The following is a 24,891-nucleotide window of genomic DNA, read 5'->3' as shown; positions in this document are numbered from 1 at the left end:
CCGGAAAGACATAGTTAGAGCTCCCTGGATTTCCTCCGGCAGGTCGTAGAACCTGCCTATGCTACAGGACCTGACTGGGACGCCTCCCAGCCTTCTTTCCAGGTCTCTTCTAAAGATGTCCCACTTGGTAGCCTTGGGGTTTCTGCTGTCAGACCTCTGTTCCGCCGTTCCCGCTTCCTCAGACGTCAAACTTGGTCTGTTGATGGTCAGAGAGTGTGTCCTCGCGGTCCACCCTCCAGTTCATACCTCTTTGTGCCAACCTCCGATCACACACTGTCCTGTCAATGACACGCTGGCATCGCGAGATAACAAACGTAACGAAAAAGATACTATTGCTTCTTTTGCTTCATCGAAGATGATTGCTTGACAATTTAATTAATAACAACTCATAATAAATTATTGGAACTATTGTTATCATTATTATTATGAAAACTGTAATGAGAATGATTCCTGTCTTTACTGGAAAAACATCAAATAATAATTATTGCATTATTATTATTATTATTATTATTATTATTATTATTATTATTATTATTATTATTATCCTTCTTCTGCCATCATTACCATTACCTGACACGGTATGCCATATTCCAACCGGATCAAGACCTCATGTGCAAATCATACAATATGTCTTCCCGGCAGGTTCCGTAGGGCCTCAACCCAGGGCTAATCAAGTTTCCCTCGTGCCGGCTTGTCTGATTCTTAACCAATCTGACCTTGGTGTGATACCAGGTTCACCTTATAAAATTTCTAGTCGGGAAAGGGGTTGAGGATGTTAATGAAAAATTAGATGACTTCATTTGTGTGGAGAAATTAGCGATACTCGGAGACATAAATTTTCATAGCAAATCGCAGAGGTGGTGAGCGTGTGATAGCAAGCACGGGTCGGTGAGCATCTAATTCGATGATTTTTCATATCTTTCAGTACCATTAATAAAGTGATAGTAAGCTGCCCTTCCTCTTGACAAAGTAGCCTTATTCCTTGAAACCTCAGTCTCTGAATGTGAAATTTTGCGTTGACGATGTGTTGAATCGGAAAAGATGTTAAAATCGAACATTTTCTATAATGAAGATGTAAGTTGAAATCTATAGACATGGGAAGTGAGAATTCAACACGCAGAAAAAATTTGTCGTAAAATATGAAATTTGAAACGGAATCTACGTGATTCTTAAACACGTAAATTGCAATATTGAAAACGTGTACTAGGATTTCCAAAAAGGTATGATTGTCAAACGTACATAATTTACAATTTTTAAGATGTAAATTATGAGTTCAAACATGTAAATGTGAATTACGATTTGAAAACACATAAATTACGATTTGAAAAACGTAATTTACTAGATCCGACCTCGTAAATTAAGTTTTTTCAGGCCGTAAAATACGAGGTCCAACCCCGTGATTGAGGCTTCTTTCCTCATCATTTACGGCATCTCAATCACGTAAATCCTTGATTGTTGAAAACGTAAATGCCATCGGAAAATAAAATTTTTTCTGCTAAAATAAACTATTTACTTTTCAGATAATTTTGAATGATCAGGATCCAACTTTGGGCGATATTTTTTCAAAAAATTTTCAAGGTATTATCGAGAACATTCCGGAAACAGTTTATTAAACAAGGAAAAAATCGGTGAGTGTCAAATTACTCTGAGTCTTTGCAGATATGGAACTTCTAATGGACAATTTGAGCAGTTCCACGATTGCTAACCTTTCATTGATTTAATAAGCATCTTCTGCAACATTTTCGAAATTGCCTTGAAAATTTTTTGAAAAAATGTTTCCAAAAGTTGCGCTCAGATAATGCGGAAACATCGGAAACGTAAAGATTTCATATTGACAAGAAAATTTTTATTTTCCGATGTCATCAATCAAGGATTTTACGTAATTTACGAGTTCGGATCTTGTAATTTAAGTTTATCAAAATCATAACTTACATTTTTCGAGATGGTAATTTACATTTTCAAAATCTTAATCTATGTTTTCAAAATCGTAATTTAAAAGATGGAAACTTGTAATCTACTTTTTTAAAATGGTAAATTACGTTTTAGACATCATGATTTACGTTTTCAAACTCGTAATTCCTTTTTTTGCTGAGACGTCATTCAATTTTTCAAAATCGTAATTTATGTGTTCAAAAATCACATAAATTACGTTATAATTATCGTATTTTACGAGTAGTTTTTTCTGTGTGAAGTAAGGAGAATTGAACAGATTTTGATGACAAGCTGTACCCGACCTGTACCCCCATGTACAATGATTTTTAGTATCTCTGTAGCGTGCAAGAGTTAGGAGTTGAAATAATATCAGGGATAATTGAAATTTATTGAGATTGCGATCGTTGAGTCAAATATGTTGAGAGTTGAGAAATCGCAATTGGTTGAAGTTTCCCAGATATTCAAGGAAGTTAATTGATACAAAGTCGAATATTTCATAAACTAATAATTTTCAGCAGCCGCGTTCTTAAATGCCAACCACCCTATTTGAAGCCGAAGAATACAGATTTCGAGACGTTAGCGTGGTAACAATTTTATTCTGCGAAAAAATGAAAACAATCCAGAATATTTCGACAACCTGATAAGGATGGGTATACATATTTTGACTGATTGGGTGAAGTACACGGAGGATAAATTCATTTCAAAATGGCTGGAGCAATTGACGTGAATGGTACTACATATTCAGCAATACTTATATTTTGATAATATTTCACTTTTCTTGGAATAGCTTAAGCCATCTGTTCCTTCAATTTTCTAAGAAAATGGGTGCAGGTGATGCTCAAATTTTGCATTTTCACGCTCCCTACCATTCCATATTGTTTCCAAGCAAAATAAGAAAATTCATTCGGAAATAAAAATAACAACTGCAAAAATCCAAGATCCCGCAAGTATTTTCAGCAAAATACTTTTCCTAAAAACTTTTCAGTTGAAAATTAGTAAGAAAATCCGAGACATCTGTGTATATATGAACGGTTTCATGCTATATACCTTGTTTGACTTTACAAAGTTGATCTCTGAACATGAATTCTCGAAAAGCATAAACCTTTATAATAATGCTGCTATTCATAGAGTTGACATGATGCCCTCAATACGTTTTATTATTTCACTGCCATAATATTCTCAAAATAAATGTGACAGAATTGTAAGTGTCTCGTAAACATAAACAACCACACAAAAATAGGCAAATAAAATTAAAAAAAAATGACTCAAATTTGGAATTTGTTTCTTTGTGAAACGTGAATATATTTTCAGATAGGATTCAAACATCATCGTAGCTTTTTTCATAATGACGAATTCTTGAAATTACCGCAGGCTGAGATTTCTATGTTCTGAGAGACGTCATTGAGAGTAGTTGAAAAGTCAATTTTCGTAATTAATGACGTAACAGTTCAGGGGCATGAGATAAAAAATGACGACAAGAAGTCAGTTTAATTTTTAATCATTCTATTATATCACAAATTGAAAAATGTATGGCTTCAATAAATCGGTTCCTTCGATCGCTCATGTCAAATGATTAATTTGAAACCAAAATTTAAAGAAATTAATTAGCAGAAGCCATGGATTTCAATCTATCAATATTCAATACAGAATTTCGCATAGAGTTTAAGACAATGATTTTCATCTGCAAAACGGAATAAGGATTGTTAATTGGTGAAAAAAAATTTGCATTAATTTTGATGTAAAGATATGACAGTGACTGATTGGCTCGGTGGCAAAAACAAGGCTCACCATATAACGGCATTTACCTTATATAAGCCGTAATTATGTCGGCCATGTATTCATACAATGCAGACAATGTGCAATAAGTTTCTACATTCCAAATAAGAAAAAATATTATATTAATACATTAATTAACTTTATTTAGTCATTTTCTTTTTATATCAAGAACTTAACGAAGTGAAGATTTTCTTCTTATTTATCAATACGGACTTTTTTGTTGCTGTTAATGATCAAGTTGAGTGCACCTCAAGGTGATTGTTCTTGACCATTGGCCTCCTGTGATTTCATTACGTCAGGTAAGTCAGGTGGAAGCGAGAATGGTGTAATCTCAAGCGGTTCAAACTGACCATTCTCTTGACGTACTGCTAATCCTATTAAGGCTGGGCACTGTGCTTTTGCTGACGCTGAGGTTAGACCATAATAAGCGAGAGTTTCTAAATCTGACATCTGTATATTCTCTTTGTTGAACAACAGCTGATTAACGGGGGGAATCTTTAAAATTCCTGGAATATTAAACAAAAAGAAAAATTTAAGCATCCGGTCATTTCGTGATTTTTAAAATAATTTTCATTGCCAACAATAAATTGATGGTACGTTTCCGAATGGCGCAAGAAAGTCTAAATATTCTTATGTATAGCCTCATTTCTTGAACAAGTCCAGTCCATAAAGTCAGAGGAGTCAGGATATTCCCAAAATTTTAATATATCATATCAATCATATGATAATTATTCATCATTTAAGATGACTAATTTTTGAGATATCGAGGAGAATCACCTTTTTCAATGTAAAATTAAAAATTAATATTCTCCGAACCTAAATATCCGATTCAATTCATCTTCAATAGGAAATCATGGTGTCGAGACCAAATTTTACAAAAAATTTCAAGTCAATAGATTGCTTGAAAAATGAGAGGGCGTATCATGATGTTCAACGAGAACTCAAAACATTTCGATATCTCTAAAACTTTCTACGAAGATCTGTATATTAAAAAAAAGTTTCCAAAGGAGATTCATTTTTGATGGTATCAAAATGTCTGATGGATCTATCCGATTTGCTGAGTCATAATGCATCGGCGCTTTCAACATAAAGACGATTAAATTTGAATAAAAATAATCATGCACTTCCATCGAAAACCGCAATTATTTTCGGATTCATAGAGTGATATTGACTGCACACGACAAGCACACGAAATGGATTCGCCAATAGATAATGTTTTGATTGGAATGAATGCCATTGAGAAATTTATCAAAGAAAAGCTTTTACATCGATGAACCCGGTGTACCTTCAATGATCCTCTTGAGCTCAGCCACACTGGTAGTGTCCTTTGCGTCTGTGAAAATGGTCATTTTCTTCCTCCTGATCATGAGAAATACGTCCTAAGAAAAACATATTCAATGATAATTGATACAGAAGTTAAATAGACAAAATACACTGGATCGAATTTCTAATGTCCAAAAGAGTGATTAAATTTTTACCATTCTGTAAAAGGTGTGATTTGATCTTAGACGTATTTTCTTCTTCAATTTAGCTTATTGTGAAAATGCTAAAATTATCTGCAGCTTCCTTTCAAACTCTACCGTAATGACAACAGAATTTATAGGTTATACTAAATTGTAGCCAGAAGTGACGGCGCTGTTGTTACGTGGCTATTTTCAGAACTATGAGTATGAGTTGCAAAGAGGATAGACCAAAGTAGAGGCTCAGTTCTGGGGGTTTGACTGACGCCAGTTTCTCCACGTTACCGACACGATTTCACCCCCGAGGAGACGGGGCGCCACGAGTCCTACTGGGGTATCTGCATATCGGCCAAGCGGGGGGGCTCCGTTCGTACTTGTTCAACTGTACAAATGATCAACTGTACACAGAATTTTCAGACGGTGAGAGCACCGTTTAAAAATTCTAAAATTCTAAAAAGCTAGACTGTACATGTGACACTGGGTCCACATGTACAGCCTAGCTTTGTCTCTCGACAGTTGAATCCCTACACAGTGGTGCTCTCACCGTCTGAAAATTCTGTGTACAGTTGATCATTTGTACAGTTGAATAAGTACAAACGGAACCCCCCCCGCTTGGCCGATATGCAGATACCCCAGTAGGACTCGTGGCGCCCCGTCTCCTCGGGGGTGAAATCGTGTCGGTAACGTGGAGAAACTGGCGTCAGTCAAACCCCCAGAACTGAGCCTCTACTTTGGTCTATCCTCTTTGATGAGTTGTCCTGTGTATTGTCGCGTAGACTGTTACGTCCCAATCGTTCCAACTATGTAACTAGGGGGAACTCTAGCGCCAATTCAGGAATTCAGCGCCAGTTTTGAGTGTGGGAACGTTGACCGCCAAAGCTCTGATGAGCACTCCATCAGATTTAATTTAATAATTGAGGATTATTTATGTGGGGTAGGATAAATGAAATAAGGTAAACACTGATGATTTAGGGAGCACTGAACACACTTTATTTTATTAAATTCGAAATTCAAAATGATCTAAAAATAAACTCAATACTTGTGAACTAATCAAATTGAAGAGAGAAACGGCAAGCAGAAGGCTTGATCAGGAACTGACTTATCTTAAACTTAAGCTTCCAAGGGTTGGGTCTAACAACCCCCACTAATCTAAAAGTTGCGCACGCAAACTAGGCCCTGAGAAAAGGGAAAAGAAAAACGGAGAAGTGAAAAGGAGAAAAGGGGAGTATTTTGCGTCGCTGACTTTCGTCCTGGAGGGACTCACCCGAATACAATGAACAAAGGGCACCACACGTGTTACGCACATGACCCCGTAAAACTGCTGATATAAACAGAACTTGAGATCGTGTCGAGTGAGGGACTCAACCTGTCAAATAAATCCACCCCTCAAATTTAACATCTAGAAAAAATGTTTACTCCACAAGAATTTGGAAACTCATAAAATATTCTAACAAATCCCAGACCCAAACACTCAAGTCTAAAATCCCATCAACAGCTTATTTTCACTAAGAATTTATTGTTTTCCCTTGTTCATTGTATTCTCTCCCTCAATTCTCGACTCTAAATTACGTCTTATAATTTAAATTATTTAAACCGGATTGAAATTTCGCGGACTTAATCGGACGATCTATAGCGCCATCTCCAGAGTTGATGTCGGGATATTACACCTCCCCGTATATAATAAAAATTAGACTCAACAAGAGTCTAATTTTTAAAGTCTTAACAGTAGTAGTCGAACATAATAGTCTTATTTATCTACTTATTTAACAGTTTACTTATGTAATAGTATTAATAGTCTTTCAAACTCTTGATATCCTATTTCTTAAAGGACTTATTCGCTAAAAATGCTGGTTTCAACTTATTAATATGTACAGTTTTCTTACGACTATCTGACAACTTAATCACTGCATTTTCCTTGTTCAACACTTTGATTATCTCATATGGACCCAGATAATTGGCATCCAACTTGCTGGTTTTTGCATCGTTAATCAAAAATACCCAGTCTCCAGGTTCAAAATGTTTCTGATTAACAGCTCTGTCATAGTATAATTTAGATCTAAATTTCGCCATATCCACATTATCAGCTGCTCGGGCTTGTGTCTCGCGTAGCTTATCAACTAAGTCACCCAAATAGTCTCTATATATAGGTACACTGCTTTCTTTTACAAAATTGGATGGAATACGCGCCAGTCTTCCGAAAATCAACTCGTGAGGAGTAAAACCCGTCGATTCGTGGACTGAAGTGTTGTATGAAAACATTGCATACTTCACCCATGTGTCCCAATCTCGATTTTTGTCAATAAAATTCTTTAAATATTCAGTCAAAACTAAGTGACTTCTCTCAAGAGATCCGTTAGTCTGTGGGTGGAAGGCCGTGGTTTTCAGTTGTTGGATTTTAAATAATTTTGCCAGATGTTTCATAACTTCGCCAATAAAATTCGAACCCTGATCTGTTAAAATTGCCTCAGGACAACCGAAAATACAAATAAAATTCTCCGTGAAGGCTTTTGCGATATTGATGGCTTTTGTTTCAGCCAGGGGTACTGCTAATGAATATTTTGTTAAGTTATCCTGAATGGTTAAAATATATCTATTGCCTGTTTCAGTAATTGGTAAGGGACCTACGATATCCAGTGCAATTTTCTCAAATGCAGTTTGGGGAGTGTCAGTTACAATCATAGGTTGCCTGGTTTTGACTCGAACTAATTTGTTTTTCTGACACGTGATACAATTTTTTATATAATTTTGAATTTGTGGCTTCATTTTCTCCCAAAAATATGTTCGTCTAATTCGATCATAGGTTTTCACAACCCCTTTATGGCCACCGACCGCAGACTCATGCATCTCTTTAATTATTCCCTCTCGTTTATCAACTTCCGGAATTTCTGTTTGATTTAAACAAACTGTAACGTGATAACCTTGAGAAAATGTTTTTTCTAGGTACATTTTAATGTTACCCCACGGAAGTTTATCAAGTCCATCACCGGTTCTCGCGATTCTAACAGTTTTGACGTCAAAATAATCCATCGTTTCCTTGAGTTTCGCGATACTAAGGCTAGTATTAGCTAAAATAGCTTTATCTTCGACCCAGTCTTTAATTATAACCAAGAAAATGTGAAAATTTCCATGTTTAAAAACAACAACATCACCAATCTCAGGTTTATCTTTCGGAAATTGATCTTTATCAGTGAGGTTTCGAATTAAGAGTTCTTGAAAAACGGGGGTTCTCGACTTGAAATCTGCAGAAACAAACGTTGCGATGTTATCTTTTTTCATAAAGATTCCATCTCGGGTTTCGCTAAAAACGTTCAATGGAATTCGGCGTTTCACTCGTTTTCCATGTTTAATGACTTTTCCTGCGTCGGGAGTATTTATTACTTCTTCGTCTGAAGAGCTCAGCTGATCGTCATAGTCACTGAGATCATTCGAAAAATCGTCTTCATCAGGAAAGTCTGGGACAAGGGTTTTTGCGTCTGAATTCGAATGAAAAATATAATGGGTACTTCGCATATGCAAAATCGGACATTCCTCGCAAACACGATCACTTTCATTGGGATTTTCCTCCTTATTCGACATTCCGTGTGACCTACTTCCCATAGATATCTCGTATGTTAGTATTTCATGCTGTTTTTCGATTATCGTTCGTAATTCGTTTGGATCATGCGTGCACGTCTTTTTTCGATTCGTTTCGTTCATAAGCATGTCGTCTTTGCTCCATGCTTCCGGGCCCGGACAATAAACCAAGAATCCATGGTTCAACGTACTAGGGAAAGGGGAAAACTCGGGTAAATCAGCGCTCTCCATGGCCAAGGATGTATCCTCTCGGTCAACAGGTCCCTGAACCATGGGGGGCTGCTGATCTTGACTTACTGCTTTTCCCTTTCGATTACTGGGTGGAGTGGATCCTCCCTGGGAGTCGATACATTCAACTGAGTTAAATGGACCACTCGGATGAGGATTCACTCCCGATTTATTAACTGGGTCATTTCGTTCGTTGAAATGAAATTGCGAAGACGTTTTTACTGGGTCACTTCGTTCAGTGAGATAAATTTCGATATCATGCTTTGATCGTTTATTCGTGTTATCGTTTGAGTGTATCCTTGGGAAGTCAAGTAACTCGTTTTCAACTAAACTCTTCGTAAATTTGATTTTCGCTATTGATAATTTTTCTAGCCCTTCTGATAACTCTATCGGATTACGTGAAAGAGCATCCGCGTTGGCATTCAATCGTCCTGGTTTAAAAATCACTTCGTATTGGTATTCTCTAAGTAACAACACCCAACGAAGTAATCGTGATGCGGGGTCTTTGATCTTGTGAGCCCATACGAGAGGTCTGTGATCCGTAACTAATTGAAATTTGGTCCCGTAAAGATAGGCACGAAAATGCTTCACAGCGAAAACTATGGCATATAATTCTTTCTCTATCACCGAATAATTGAGCTCAGCTCCTCTTAACAACCTTGAGGCATAAGAAACAGGTAGGTCCGATCCTATTTCACCCTGACTGAGGACGGCTCCGAGGGCATAATGCGAAGCATCTGTTGTAACTATGAAAGTTCTTTTGAAGTCGGGGAACTGAAGGATAGGTTCTTTACATAAAAGGTCTCGTAAATGCTCAAACGCGTTTTGACATTCGATGCTCCAAACGAAAGTTGCATTTTTCTTCAGTAACTGGGTCAGTGGGCGAGAGATTCGAGCCAAATTGGGGATAAAGCGCCTGTAATACCCGATGAGACCTAGAAATTCTTTGATATTTTTTACAGTTTTTGGGACGGGAAATTCCTTTACAGATTTTACTTTTCCGGGATCTGGAGTGACTCCCTTATCACTCACAATGTGACCCAGATAGGCAACGCTAGTTTGTAAAAATCGGCACTTGTCAACCTGTAACGTCAATCTACTTGTGCGGAGTCTCCCCAATAATTTAACGAGTTTTCTCTCATGGTCCTCTAGAGACGATGCATAAACAACGATATCATCTAAATAAACAAATAAGTCCACACCTTGGAGGCCAGTAAGCACTTGATCCATCAACCGTTGGAAAGTTGCTGGTGCATTTTTTAGACCAAATGGCATTCTCGTATAGTGATAGTGTCCGTTGGGGGTAGAGAAAGCAGTTTTGATTTTGTCAGTCTCGTCCATAGGGATCTGGTGGAAACCAGAAGCAAGGTCAAGGACCGAGAAGTACTTTGCACCTCCCAATTGGTCCAAAATGTCAATTATGTTCGGGAGAGGGTAAGCGTCGGAAATAGTTTTTTCATTTAAATTGCGAAAGTCTATGACCATTCGCCACCTTTTGTTGCCAGCTGAGTCAGCTTTCTTTGGCACAATCCAAATTGGAGAATTATAAGGAGAAGATGAGGGTTCAATAATATTTGACTCTAATAATTCTTTAATCTGTTTTTGAATTTCCTCTTTGTGAATTTGAGGAAATCTGTACTGTTTAGTAGAAATCGGGATGTCATCTGTAGTGGGGATTTTGTGCATCATGACATTCGTGCCTTGTAAATGATCGCCCGGGAGCTGGACTTGATAAGGGAATTTTCTGAAAATCCTGAGTATACTTTGTTTTTCCTCTGAATTAAGATTTTCAAGATGGAGATTATCCGCGAGTTTCGCCATTCGTTCCTCCAGAGTTTCGGATTCAAAATTCAGACACGTTTTAATGGGTTTCTCCGATACATTTTCAATTTCCTCAAGATACTGCGCAGGAATATGGAGTTCTACTTCCCCCACGTTGCAATTAATAACATAAATCCAAGCTATCCCCTCATTATTCGTTACGAATGCTTCTCCTCCGTATAAATTCTGTCCTAAATTCAAGTTGGGTAAATATCCTTGTTTTAATTCGGGATTCAATATTTTTATTCCCACTTTCTTTTTGCAACGTCCTGGAACTGTTACCCTCGTTTGTAACAATGGAATTGTTATCTTCCTATTATTGACCCGTACACAATTGTCAGCAAAGCATAATGTGGCTTTTTCGTCTCTCAAAAATTGCGCGCCTAAAATGCCATCATACTTTATTGGGAAATCTGCACGAACTACCTGGAAGACGCATGGAATGGAATTTATCATGATCCTAACTTCGCCAATTGTTTCATCAGATCCTGAGGTTATGCCTGTCAATAGAAAGTTCACACTTTTATCAATTTGAACGTGTGGTCGCAACGAACTCTCCTTCAACAGGTTAATATCCGCCCCAGAATCTACAAGGAGTCAATTTTTCATATTTACCAGGTCATCGCTCGTAAGAGCGACACAAGGGGATGCATGCAGATGAGCCCGATTAATATTAATCGATGCCTGTTGAGCGCTAGTCTTATTGCCCGATTGAATGTTTTGTCTACCTGAATCAAATTTATTTTGAGTGGAACGACATCTCAGCGTTGAGTGTCCTGTTGCTTTACAATTAATGCAATATCCCGGCTTCCATTTGCTACGACATTCGTTTGACATGTGACCGATTTTACCACAAGAGAAACAAGTTCTGTTTTTTGTGTGAATTAAATTCTCCGATTTTCCCTTATAAGTTTCTGCTACGTTTACTTTAGCATGAGAAGACCTATGGAATCGCTGGTGTGAATTGTACGGCGCGTGATTCTTAAAGTGACGGTTCTGAAAATTTTGCATCCTGTTAGATGAACTGACTGACTCATCTTTGAATAGATCGTTTCGTTGTTCGATCTCTTTCTGTTTTTCAATCGCAATTTTGATGGCTGCCGCAAAGGTAGGGGGTTCTTTGCTTGAAACAGATGTACTGAGTTCACCTCTCAATCCGCGAATAAAACTGTCACGAGCACCCTCCTGTGTAGCTGCCAAAAGTGCAACCGACATGTCACGAGAATATTTCTCATGAATCGATTCAGTTATTCCCTGAACTAGAACATTGATTCTCGCTACATAATCAATTATTTTCTCATTCGGTTTTTGATGAACGTTAGCGAGTAATCCCTGCCATTGTGACAATGTTTGACATGGAGCGAAAGCCTGTTTGAGAGTGGCAAAGATGTCTTCGAGGGTAGTGTTCTGACCTATATATTCGCTAGCCGTTCCGGTAATTCTTGATTTAATCAATTGTGTGAAATACATCCGATGCTCGGGAGAAGCGAGTGAGACTGCGTGTTTACAGAGATTGATAAAATTATTTACCGGCATACTCTGCCCATTGAAAGTCGGTATTAAACTGGAGATGTCCTTGATGGACATTGTCTGGCGTGATTCTCGGTTGCTCGAGTCTACCTGGTTTCCGGATACCCGTCCAGATGTAATAGGCGAACTACTACTCGCGGCTATTTGACTGGTTGAGTCTATAATTAATGAATTATCGGCCGTTCGTGTCGATTCCCCACTTAGTCTAGCTCTTCTACCTTTAGTAGGTGCCATTTTATCTAATCACTTATTCAATAATTATCGTAATAAACTAATGTTTCTCTCTTCGTGAATTAATAAATTTTCGAATGTGCTCTCTAAAAGGTATGGTCAAGGCTGCGGCCTATAATCAGATGTATCTCTTTGCTACTCAGTAAAACCGCAGAAAACCTGAGCAATACCCTGAAATGACCATCCTCGACATATTACTTATCACTAGACTTACAGTTTCTGTCGTTACAACTAATCCAAATGCTGATGTTCTCACTGTAATCTTTCACCTGAGATTTCACTGATTGCCCATAAACTTTCACTCAACACTACACTGAATTGTACTTGATGAATCTGCGTTGCTCGTTCCGCCGTGAGCATCCGTGAACTCCTTCGGCTCCAGTTGGTCCAAGGTCCTTCGTCTGCGTTCGCTGGAACTCTGCTGAGGCTATTGATATTGAGTTGATAATAGCCGACTCTCGTTCTGATTCACGATGAATACTCATCACCATGAGTTTCTCCAACTCCAATCTCGTTCAGCTTCCCAATAGAAATAGGTTGACTGTCACGTAAATTCAACGCTTGAATTGTTCAAGTTCCAATTTTAAATCTTGATGAATGTGGTCATCCCACCGCTGTCACCAATTGTTACGTCCCAATCGTTCCAACTATGTAACTAGGGGGAACTCTAGCGCCAATTCAGGAATTCAGCGCCAGTTTTGAGTGTGGGAACGTTGACCGCCAAAGCTCTGATGAGCACTCCATCAGATTTAATTTAATAATTGAGGATTATTTATGTGGGGTAGGATAAATGAAATAAGGTAAACACTGATGATTTAGGGAGCACTGAACACACTTTATTTTATTAAATTCGAAATTCAAAATGATCTAAAAATAAACTCAATACTTGTGAACTAATCAAATTGAAGAGAGAAACGGCAAGCAGAAGGCTTGATCAGGAACTGACTTATCTTAAACTTAAGCTTCCAAGGGTTGGGTCTAACAACCCCCACTAATCTAAAAGTTGCGCACGCAAACTAGGCCCTGAGAAAAGGGAAAAGAAAAACGGAGAAGTGAAAAGGAGAAAAGGGGAGTATTTTGCGTCGCTGACTTTCGTCCTGGAGGGACTCACCCGAATACAATGAACAAAGGGCACCACACGTGTTACGCACATGACCCCGTAAAACTGCTGATATAAACAGAACTTGAGATCGTGTCGAGTGAGGGACTCAACCTGTCAAATAAATCCACCCCTCAAATTTAACATCTAGAAAAAATGTTTACTCCACAAGAATTTGGAAACTCATAAAATATTCTAACAAATCCCAGACCCAAACACTCAAGTCTAAAATCCCATCAACAGCTTATTTTCACTAAGAATTTATTGTTTTCCCTTGTTCATTGTATTCTCTCCCTCAATTCTCGACTCTAAATTACGTCTTATAATTTAAATTATTTAAACCGGATTGAAATTTCGCGGACTTAATCGGACGATCTATAGCGCCATCTCCAGAGTTGATGTCGGGATATTACACAAGGTAGAGATTGATAGTTTTTCTCTCGACAGTTTAATCCCTGCACAGTGGTGCTCTCACCGTCTGAAAATTCTGTGTACAGTTGACCATTTGTACAGTTGAACAAGTACGAACGAGCCCCCCCAATTTCTTGAATTAAAATGCATAGGCTCTAGACCATCTCCCCTTCCCTCTCGGGCTGATGGAATCGAAGGGGAAGACGCATTGTTTGTGAATTGATTTTCCTCGCAGTGTTAGTTTTTTAAATTGACAAATACTCTCACTATTATTTCCAAACAGTTTTACATTGATGACAGTTTTTTTAAATATTTTCATGAATATTTGCCAAATGTATGATTCAGCGGTTTTTTCAACTATTGATAAGTCATTATGTCTTTCCAAACTATAAAATTACTTTTCTAAATTTTTCCAAAACATTTCCCAATTATTCCACTAATTATTTTGTTACAATACATAAGTTATTTGCTAAATATACGGTGGTATATCATATATATACTTGGATACTGTTGCGTTCCCGTCTGGTTTGCTGGTTTCCAGGTGGCAGGTCCGATGCCCGTGGAGTGCAAAACCACTCTGCTCCACAAGTGCGGGATTTTTGAATTGATTAAATGAATACAAACACCAATGTATGGGATTATACTAATGAAACGTTTATTATTAGGTTGTAGACTTAGACTGCACGTTTCCACGTCTAAAATCGATCTGCCCTTACAATCTCCCTCCAATATTTATCCTAAGTATCAGGACGAAGGGCCCTGTTTCTCCATAAGGAGTAGGGGACCAATCGTGGCCTTGAGCTCAGTTAGGGGGTTGGCTCTACACCCCCACGATCCTCTGGGCTTACTTAGCTTTGGCTCCGTGGCTACATTATTCTAACAAAGGGGCCTCACATATGGACTTTAAAGAGAGAGAGAAAATACTAGAATTTGTCTCGGCGAAATTAGACTGTCTCCGAGAAAAGGTTTTATGACTTGAACGGTTCGATGTGGGACTCAAATTACACTTGGAAACTCTATAACAAAAAATTATACAAAGAATGTTTTATTTGGGAGGCTTGAGCTACGTCAATAAATTACAAGATTTATTACTTGTATCCGCTCACAAGTTTCTGAAACTGACAATTTCAAAAGGCTTTGTTTTTTCATCTTCAAAAGTGTTTAAAAATATTACAAACGGCCTGAACCTTTTCTCGAGAGTTTAAATTATTGAATACAATATTTGAACGCCAGACGCTAGATCTAGTAATAATATGGTGGTCATAGGGACCCTATATGGTAAGTAGCGGTCTTGTAATATCCCGACATCAACTCTGGAGATGGCGCTATAGATCGTCCGATTAAGTCCGCGAAATTTCAATCCGGTTTAAATAATTTAAATTATAAGACGTAATTTAGAGTCGAGAATTGAGGGAGAGAATACAATGAACAAGGGAAAACAATAAATTCTTAGTGAAAATAAGCTGTTGATGGGATTTTAGACTTGAGTGTTTGGGTCTGGGATTTGTTAGAATATTTTATGAGTTTCCAAATTCTTGTGGAGTAAACATTTTTTCTAGATGTTAAATTTGAGGGGTGGATTTATTTGACAGGTTGAGTCCCTCACTCGACACGATCTCAAGTTCTGTTTATATCAGCAGTTTTACGGGGTCATGTGCGTAACACGTGTGGTGCCCTTTGTTCATTGTATTCGGGTGAGTCCCTCCAGGACGAAAGTCAGCGACGCAAAATACTCCCCTTTTCTCCTTTTCACTTCTCCGTTTTTCTTTTCCCTTTTCTCAGGGCCTAGTTTGCGTGCGCAACTTTTAGATTAGTGGGGGTTGTTAGACCCAACCCTTGGAAGCTTAAGTTTAAGATAAGTCAGTTCCTGATCAAGCCTTCTGCTTGCCGTTTCTCTCTTCAATTTGATTAGTTCACAAGTATTGAGTTTATTTTTAGATCATTTTGAATTTCGAATTTAATAAAATAAAGTGTGTTCAGTGCTCCCTAAATCATCAGTGTTTACCTTATTTCATTTATCCTACCCCACATAAATAATCCTCAATTATTAAATTAAATCTGATGGAGTGCTCATCAGAGCTTTGGCGGTCAACGTTCCCACACTCAAAACTGGCGCTGAATTCCTGAATTGGCGCTAGAGTTCCCCCTAGTTACATAGTTGGAACGATTGGGACGTAACAATTGGTGACAGCGGTGGGATGACCACATTCATCAAGATTTAAAATTGGAACTTGAACAATTCAAGCGTTGAATTTACGTGACAGTCAACCTATTTCTATTGGGAAGCTGAACGAGATTGGAGTTGGAGAAACTCATGGTGATGAGTATTCATCGTGAATCAGAACGAGAGTCGGCTATTATCAACTCAATATCAATAGCCTCAGCAGAGTTCCAGCGAACGCAGACGAAGGACCTTGGACCAACTGGAGCCGAAGGAGTTCACGGATGCTCACGGCGGAACGAGCAACGCAGATTCATCAAGTACAATTCAGTGTAGTGTTGAGTGAAAGTTTATGGGCAATCAGTGAAATCTCAGGTGAAAGATTACAGTGAGAACATCAGCATTTGGATTAGTTGTAACGACAGAAACTGTAAGTCTAGTGATAAGTAATATGTCGAGGATGGTCATTTCAGGGTATTGCTCAGGTTTTCTGCGGTTTTACTGAGTAGCAAAGAGATACATCTGATTATAGGCCGCAGCCTTGACCATACCTTTTAGAGAGCACATTCGAAAATTTATTAATTCACGAAGAGAGAAACATTAGTTTATTACGATAATTATTGAATAAGTGATTAGATAAAATGGCACCTACTAAAGGTAGAAGAGCTAGACTAAGTGGGGAATCGACACGAACGGCCGATAATTCATTAATTATAGACTCAACCAGTCAAATAGCCGCGAGTAGTAGTTCGCCTATTACATCTGGACGGGTATCCGGAAACCAGGTAGACTCGAGCAACCGAGAATCACGCCAGACAATGTCCATCAAGGACATCTCCAGTTTAATACCGACTTTCAATGGGCAGAGTATGCCGGTAAATAATTTTATCAATCTCTGTAAACACGCAGTCTCACTCGCTTCTCCCGAGCATCGGATGTATTTCACACAATTGATTAAATCAAGAATTACCGGAACGGCTAGCGAATATATAGGTCAGAACACTACCCTCGAAGACATCTTTGCCACTCTCAAACAGGCTTTCGCTCCATGTCAAACATTGTCACAATGGCAGGGATTACTCGCTAACGTTCATCAAAAACCGAATGAGAAAATAATTGATTATGTAGCGAGAATCAATGTTCTAGTTCAGGGAATAACTGAATCGATTCATGAGAAATATTCTCGTGACATGTCGGTTGCACTTTTGGCAGCTGCACAGGAAGGTGCTCGTGACAGTTTTATTCGCGGATTGAGAGGTGAACTCAGTACATCTGTTTCAAGCAAAGAACCCCCTACCTTTGCGGCAGCCATCAAAATTGCGATTGAAAAACAGAAAGAGATCGAACAACGAAACGATCTATTCAAAGATGAGTCAGTCAGTTCATCTAACAGGATGCAAAATTTTCAGAACCGTCACTTTAAGAATCACGCGCCGTACAATTCACACCAGCGATTCCATAGGTCTTCTCATGCTAAAGTAAACGTAGCAGAAACTTATAAGGGAAAATCGGAGAATTTAATTCACACAAAAAACAGAACTTGTTTCTCTTGTGGTAAAATCGGTCACATGTCAAACGAATGTCGTAGCAAATGGAAGCCGGGATATTGCATTAATTGTAAAGCAACAGGACACTCAACGCTGAGATGTCGTTCCACTCAAAATAAATTTGATTCAGGTAGACAAAACATTCAATCGGGCAATAAGACTAGCGCTCAACAGGCATCGATTAATATTAATCGGGCTCATCTGCATGCATCCCCTTGTGTCGCTCTTACGAGCGATGACCTGGTAAATATGAAAAATTGACTCCTTGTAGATTCTGGGGCGGATATTAACCTGTTGAAGGAGAGTTCGTTGCGACCACACGTTCAAATTGATAAAAGTGTGAACTTTCTATTGACAGGCATAACCTCAGGATCTGATGAAACAATTGGCGAAGTTAGGATCATGATAAATTCCATTCCATGCGTCTTCCAGGTAGTTCGTGCAGATTTCCCAATAAAGTATGATGGCATTTTAGGCGCGCAATTTTTGAGAGACGAAAAAGCCACATTATGCTTTGCTGACAATTGTGTACGGGTCAATAATAGGAAGATAACAATTCCATTGTTACAAACGAGGGTAACAGTTCCAGGACGTTGCAAAAAGAAAGTGGGAATAAAAATATTGAATCCCGAATTAAAACAAGGATATTTACCCAGATTGAATTTAGGACAGAATTTATACGGAGGAGAAGCATTCGTAACGAATAATGAGGGGATAGCTTGGATTTATGTTATTAATTGCAACGTGGGGGAACTAGAACTCCATATTCCTGCGCAGTATCTTGAGGAAATTGAAAATGTATCGGAGAAACCCATTAAAACGTGTCTGAATTTTGAATCCGAAACTCTGGAGGAACGAATGGCGAAACTCGCGGATAATCTCCATCTTGAAAATCTTAATTCAGAGGAAAAACAAAGTATACTCAGGATTTTCAGAAAATTCCCTTATCAAGTCCAGCTCCCGGGCGATCATTTACAAGGCACGAATGTCATGATGCACAAAATCCCCACTACAGATGACATCCCGATTTCTACTAAACAGTACAGATTTCCTCAAATTCACAAAGAGGAAATTCAAAAACAGATTAAAGAATTATTAGAGTCAAATATTATTGAACCCTCATCTTCTCCTTATAATTCTCCAATTTGGATTGTGCCAAAGAAAGCTGACTCAGCTGGCAACAAAAGGTGGCGAATGGTCATAGACTTTCGCAATTTAAATGAAAAAACTATTTCCGACGCTTACCCTCTCCCGAACATAATTGACATTTTGGACCGATTGGGAGGTGCAAAGTACTTCTCGGTCCTTGACCTTGCTTCTGGTTTCCACCAGATCCCTATGGACGAGACTGACAAAATCAAAACTGCTTTCTCTACCCCCAACGGACACTATCACTATACGAGAATGCCATTTGGTCTAAAAAATGCACCAGCAACTTTCCAACGGTTGATGGATCAAGTGCTTACTGGCCTCCAAGGTGTGGACTTATTTGTTTATTTAGATGATATCGTTGTTTATGCATCGTCTCTAGAGGACCATGAGAGAAAACTCGTTAAATTATTGGGGAGACTCCGCACAAGTAGATTGACGTTACAGGTTGATAAGTGCCGATTTTTACAAACTAGCGTTGCCTATCTGGGTCACATTGTGAGTGATAAGGGAGTCACTCCAGATCCCGGAAAAGTAAAATCTGTAAAGGAATTTCCCGTCCCAAAAACTGTAAAAAATATCAAAGAATTTCTAGGTCTTGTTAGAATAATTTAATAGTTGAGACACTTTTAATGTTAATTATATATTCTTTATTTCAGACTTAATATGACTATACACCTGTTTGTCCTGACTCGCTTACTTTTCATTCTGCACTGTCTGACACACACACTAGTTTTCCCAATCCATCTGCATCACCCATTTCCCCATGGGATGGCAGCACTCATACATAAAGTACTAATGTAACATATATTCAATACGCCTCTTTACATTTGGACTTTCTCATTGTTTGAAACTTTTAACTTATTTTAATTTTAGCAACTCTCTGAATTTGACGAATTTTACCTTTCCCAGTGACTTTGTGAAAATATCAGCAATATTGTTTTCAGTATCTATTTTTATAATATCAATTTTTCTTGCTTCGTAATTCTCGTATACTGAGTGGTACTGAACTTCAATGTGTTTCGCTCTTTTTGACAAATTTCCACTTTTTGCTATTGCTACTGCCCCAGAATTATCTTCGTACATTTTAATAGGCTTGTCGAACACAATTTTAAATACTTCTTCCACTAATCCTCGAATAAAATTCACTTCGGTTAGTGCTTCTGATAAAGCTACATATTCTGCAGCTGTTGATGACTTAGTCACTGATTTTTGCTTGCGTGATTTCCAGTATATTGCATTATTAAACAGTCTTATGACATATCCTGAAGTAGACTTTCTGTCGACAATATCACCTGCCCAATCTGCATCTACTAAACAATCCAATTTTTCAGCACTCTGTGATTTAGTATACGTTAATTTAACATTTTTTGTGAGATACACATATTTCAAAATTCTCATGGCATACTGAAAGTGTGTTCTATCGTAACAGCTTTGGAAACGACTCAAGTAATTTACGCTAAAAGCTATATCTGGTCTTGTGCCTGTACTTATGTATAATAGTTCGCCAATTATATTTCGATATTTAACTTCTTCTTCAATTTGCTTTGCAGGCTCAATTTTTAGATTTAATTCCATTGGTGTATTATATAATTTTGCATTTTCTAAGGAGTATTTCTTTACCAAAGATTCAATATATTTTTCTTGACTTAAGGTCATGATTTTACGTTCAATATCATACTTAATTTCGATACCAATGTAACTGTTTACTTTACCCATGTCTTTCATTCTAAATTTTCTTGATAATTTTGATTTTATTTCTTTAATTTTCATAATATCTTTGCAACAAATTAGTATATCATCGACAAAGATTATAATATAAATAGGATTTTTTTCTTGATCATTTGAGTACAAACAATAATCATGTTTACTCCTTTTGAACTTTAATTCCTCGATAAATTTATGAAAGCAATCATACCACGCTCTTGGACTCTCTCTCAACCCATATAAGGATTTGTGTAATTTATATACTCTCTCTGTACCGTCATCGAACCCTGGAGGTTGATTTACGTAAACTTCAGACGTTATTTCACCATTTAAAAACGCCGTCTCCACGTCCATTTGCTCTACATTCAATGACTCTTGACAACAATACGATAGAAGAATTTTTAATGTCTCCATTTTGGCTACTGGTGAATACGTATTTTCGATTTGTTCTCTTTGTTGAAAACCTCTAACTACCAGCCTTGCTTTGTAAATATCGTTTGGCTTTTTCTTATAGATCCATTTTACATCAATTGTTTTCTTTTCTTTTGGCTTATTTACTAGACTCCATGTTTTATTCATTTCAATACTTTTGATTTCTCTGTTCATCGCCTCTTGCCATTGTTCACCCTCATCACTCTCAATCGCCTCTTCAAAATTATTTGGTACGTTGATATCACAACAATTTACAAAAATACAATAATTGACAAAATCTTCATCATTATATTTTGGGTTTGGTTTTCTATCTCTTTCTGATCTTCGTGGGATCTTTGCTGCATTAGGATTATTATAAGTATCGCTTGTTGATTCTGCTGAATCATACTCAGACTCTATTTTGCTATTGTCCATCACATATTCGTCAAGATTTTCATCTTCCTTTACTTGCTCAGTCTTCCTTGACTCTTCATAGTTATCATCTACTTTTAAGCCGATGTACTTTACATCATCATTCACAATATCAACATGTCTTACGTTCATTATTTTGTTATTTATCAAGACTCTATAACCGACTTCTGTATAGCCCAATAGTACGCCCAATTTTGCCTTATCATCCCATTTTGAATGTCTCAATGCTTCTGGAATTCTCACAAATACACGACTACCATAAATACGTAAATATTTTCCATTTGGTTTTTCTCCACAAAATATTTCATAAGGAGTTTTAACTTCCATTGTGTTTGCTAGTGTTCGATTTTTAAGATATGTAGCAGCTTTGATTATTTCAGGCCAATATATTTTATCTACTCTTGCTTCTTTCAATAAACATCTCCCTGAATCCATAATGGTTCTATTAAATCTTTCTGCTGTTCCATTTAATTCATGTACATAAGGAGGACATGGCTCAAATTGTATTCCTCTTTCTCTAACAAATTCAAAAACTTTATGATTCTTATATTCTGTCCCATTATCGCACCTCAGAATCTTTACTCTCTTACCAGTTTTATTTTCCACTAGATTTACATAATCTACTAAACAGTCATAAACTTGTGATTTTGATTTAATAGTATAGACTTTTGCTAACTTACTGTAGTCATCTATAAATGATACGAAATATTTTTCACCGTTAACTCCAACAGTTGCATGTGGTCCATGTACATCAGTATGAATAATCTCTAATATTTCTTTAGCTCGTCGTCGTTCATTCTTAAAAGGTACATTGTGCATTTTGGATTCAATACATGTAACACACTTCATTTGTTTTCTCTCTATATTTGTAGGCATGCCAGTTATCAATTCTTTTTTACTCAAGGTGTTTAAATAATCAAAATTTACGTGACCCAAGGTCCTATGCCATCTCTCTTGTACAGACATTTTCTCATTTTCTAAACATTGACTGTTGTTTATCTCTGGACTCTTATAAGACTCTTTACTAAAACTTGTTAATCGATAAATATTATTTATTTTTTCTGCAATGCCAATCTTTTCATTTCTCATATTATAAATTTCAGCAACATTATCATGTGAAATTATCGTATTATTATTAGTTATTTTTGCATAACTCATTAAATTTTGTCTCATATCTTTAACAAAGAAAACATCATTCATAATTACTTCAAACTCTTTGTTATTTACTCTTAATGCTGTACGAATTTTTCCAATTTTGGTGGCCTTCATGGCTCGCCCATCGCCCAATTTAACATCAATAGGTTTTTTAAGATTAACACTTTGTTCGAACAACTGATCATCGTTTACTATATGATCTGTACAACCGCTGTCTAAAATCCACTCGATTTCATTTTTAATTTTTTTTCTAGGCTTATTGATCTCTGTCTTATTTATTTCAGTTATGAAAACATTGGTAACACTATCTGAATTATTTCGATTTTCGGAATACCTTGATGTGTTGTTCACTTCTCCTTGAGCATTATTTCTGAAGTTTCCTCTGTAGTTACCTCTGTAGTTACCTCTGAAGTTGCCTCTGTGGATTCCTCTGTAGTTGCCTCGTGTGTATGAACTTCCTCGACTTGATTCACTTCTTCCTCGTCCGTTTGAGTTTCTACAGTCTCTCTGTAGATGGCCATGCTTGCCACAACCGTAACACGTTCGCTGGTCCTGCACCTTGGTGTTGAAGGCGTTTGATCTCATAACCTCATCTGGTTTCTTATCGTAATTTTTTTCTCTTTGTGCATTTATTTTTATTTTGCTTTTCAGATATTCAACAGTTCTTTCTTCCTCTGGGAGTACATCTATGATATCTCCAACATAACTATATGATGATGGAAGCGCTTTCAACATATAATTTAATACCTCTTGCTCTGTGACTGTTGCGCCTGCATCTCTTAATCCATTTACTGCTTTTTCAAATGTGTGGAAAAATTCATCCACATTCGAATAATTTTGTAGTTTTATTTTTTCTAAATCGTTTCTTTGAATTATTTGTAATGCTGTCGACTCTCTTAAGTACATCTTGTCAAATTTCTTTATCATACCGTATGCTGAATTGATACCCTTAAGATACTCTAGCTGCTTGTTGCTAACTGTACCATATATATATGTTGACGCCTTTGTATCGTCTTCGTCCCACTTATCATGATCATCTGGATGTTCTCCCTCAGTAATTTCCTCTCGTTCTACCACTGTTTTACATTTTTTCATTTTTAGATACATTAGTAACCTCATTTTATAACTTTGATAATCAGTCCCATCAAATATTGGAATGTGTACACCATCATTTTTTTCAATTGACGCCATCTTTTCCTGTTCGTTTGACCACGTTTTTTCTGCGTCTCAGATCCTTTCGTAATTTTCAATTCTTCTCTACTATCACCACTTTCTTTAATCTAGAAACCATGTTCTGCTACCATGTTAGAATAATTTAATAGTTGAGACACTTTTAATGTTAATTATATATTCTTTATTTCAGACTTAATATGACTATACACCTGTTTGTCCTGACTCGCTTACTTTTCATTCTGCACTGTCTGACACACACACTAGTTTTCCCAATCCATCTGCATCACCCATTTCCCCATGGGATGGCAGCACTCATACATAAAGTACTAATGTAACATATATTCAATAGGTCTCATCGGGTATTACAGGCGCTTTATCCCCAATTTGGCTCGAATCTCTCGCCCACTGACCCAGTTACTGAAGAAAAATGCAACTTTCGTTTGGAGCATCGAATGTCAAAACGCGTTTGAGCATTTACGAGACCTTTTATGTAAAGAACCTATCCTTCAGTTCCCCGACTTCAAAAGAACTTTCATAGTTACAACAGATGCTTCGCATTATGCCCTCGGAGCCGTCCTCAGTCAGGGTGAAATAGGATCGGACCTACCTGTTTCTTATGCCTCAAGGTTGTTAAGAGGAGCTGAGCTCAATTATTCGGTGATAGAGAAAGAATTATATGCCATAGTTTTCGCTGTGAAGCATTTTCGTGCCTATCTTTACGGGACCAAATTTCAATTAGTTACGGATCACAGACCTCTCGTATGGGCTCACAAGATCAAAGACCCCGCATCACGATTACTTCGTTGGGTGTTGTTACTTAGAGAATACCAATACGAAGTGATTTTTAAACCAGGACGATTGAATGCCAACGCGGATGCTCTTTCACGTAATCCGATAGAGTTATCAGAAGGGCTAGAAAAATTATCAATAGCGAAAATCAAATTTACGAAGAGTTTAGTTGAAAACGAGTTACTTGACTTCCCAAGGATACACTCAAACGATAACACGAATAAACGATCAAAGCATGATATCGAAATTTATCTCACTGAACGAAGTGACCCAGTAAAAACGTCTTCGCAATTTCATTTCAACGAA

General features: G+C 37.4%; 1 protein-coding gene across 1 annotated transcript; it reads right to left on the bottom strand.

The window, feature by feature from the left end:
* Positions 1–3,418: 3,418 nt before the first annotated feature.
* LOC135167700 (elongin-B) lies at positions 3,419–5,368 on the bottom strand. Its single transcript, XM_064131165.1, has 3 exons — positions 5,187–5,368; positions 4,994–5,087; positions 3,419–4,214 (listed from the first exon to the last, which is right to left on the bottom strand). Exons 1-3 carry the CDS (start codon positions 5,187–5,189, stop codon positions 3,958–3,960), a joined length of 354 nt encoding a protein of 117 aa, XP_063987235.1. The 5' UTR covers positions 5,190–5,368; the 3' UTR covers positions 3,419–3,957.
* Between the last annotated feature and the right edge of the window lie 19,523 nt (positions 5,369–24,891).

Source organism: Diachasmimorpha longicaudata, chromosome 11 (assembly GCF_034640455.1).
Source record: "Diachasmimorpha longicaudata isolate KC_UGA_2023 chromosome 11, iyDiaLong2, whole genome shotgun sequence".
Classification (NCBI taxonomy): Eukaryota; Metazoa; Arthropoda; class Insecta; order Hymenoptera; family Braconidae; genus Diachasmimorpha; species Diachasmimorpha longicaudata.
This window is presented reverse-complemented; position numbering and strand designations above follow the sequence as displayed.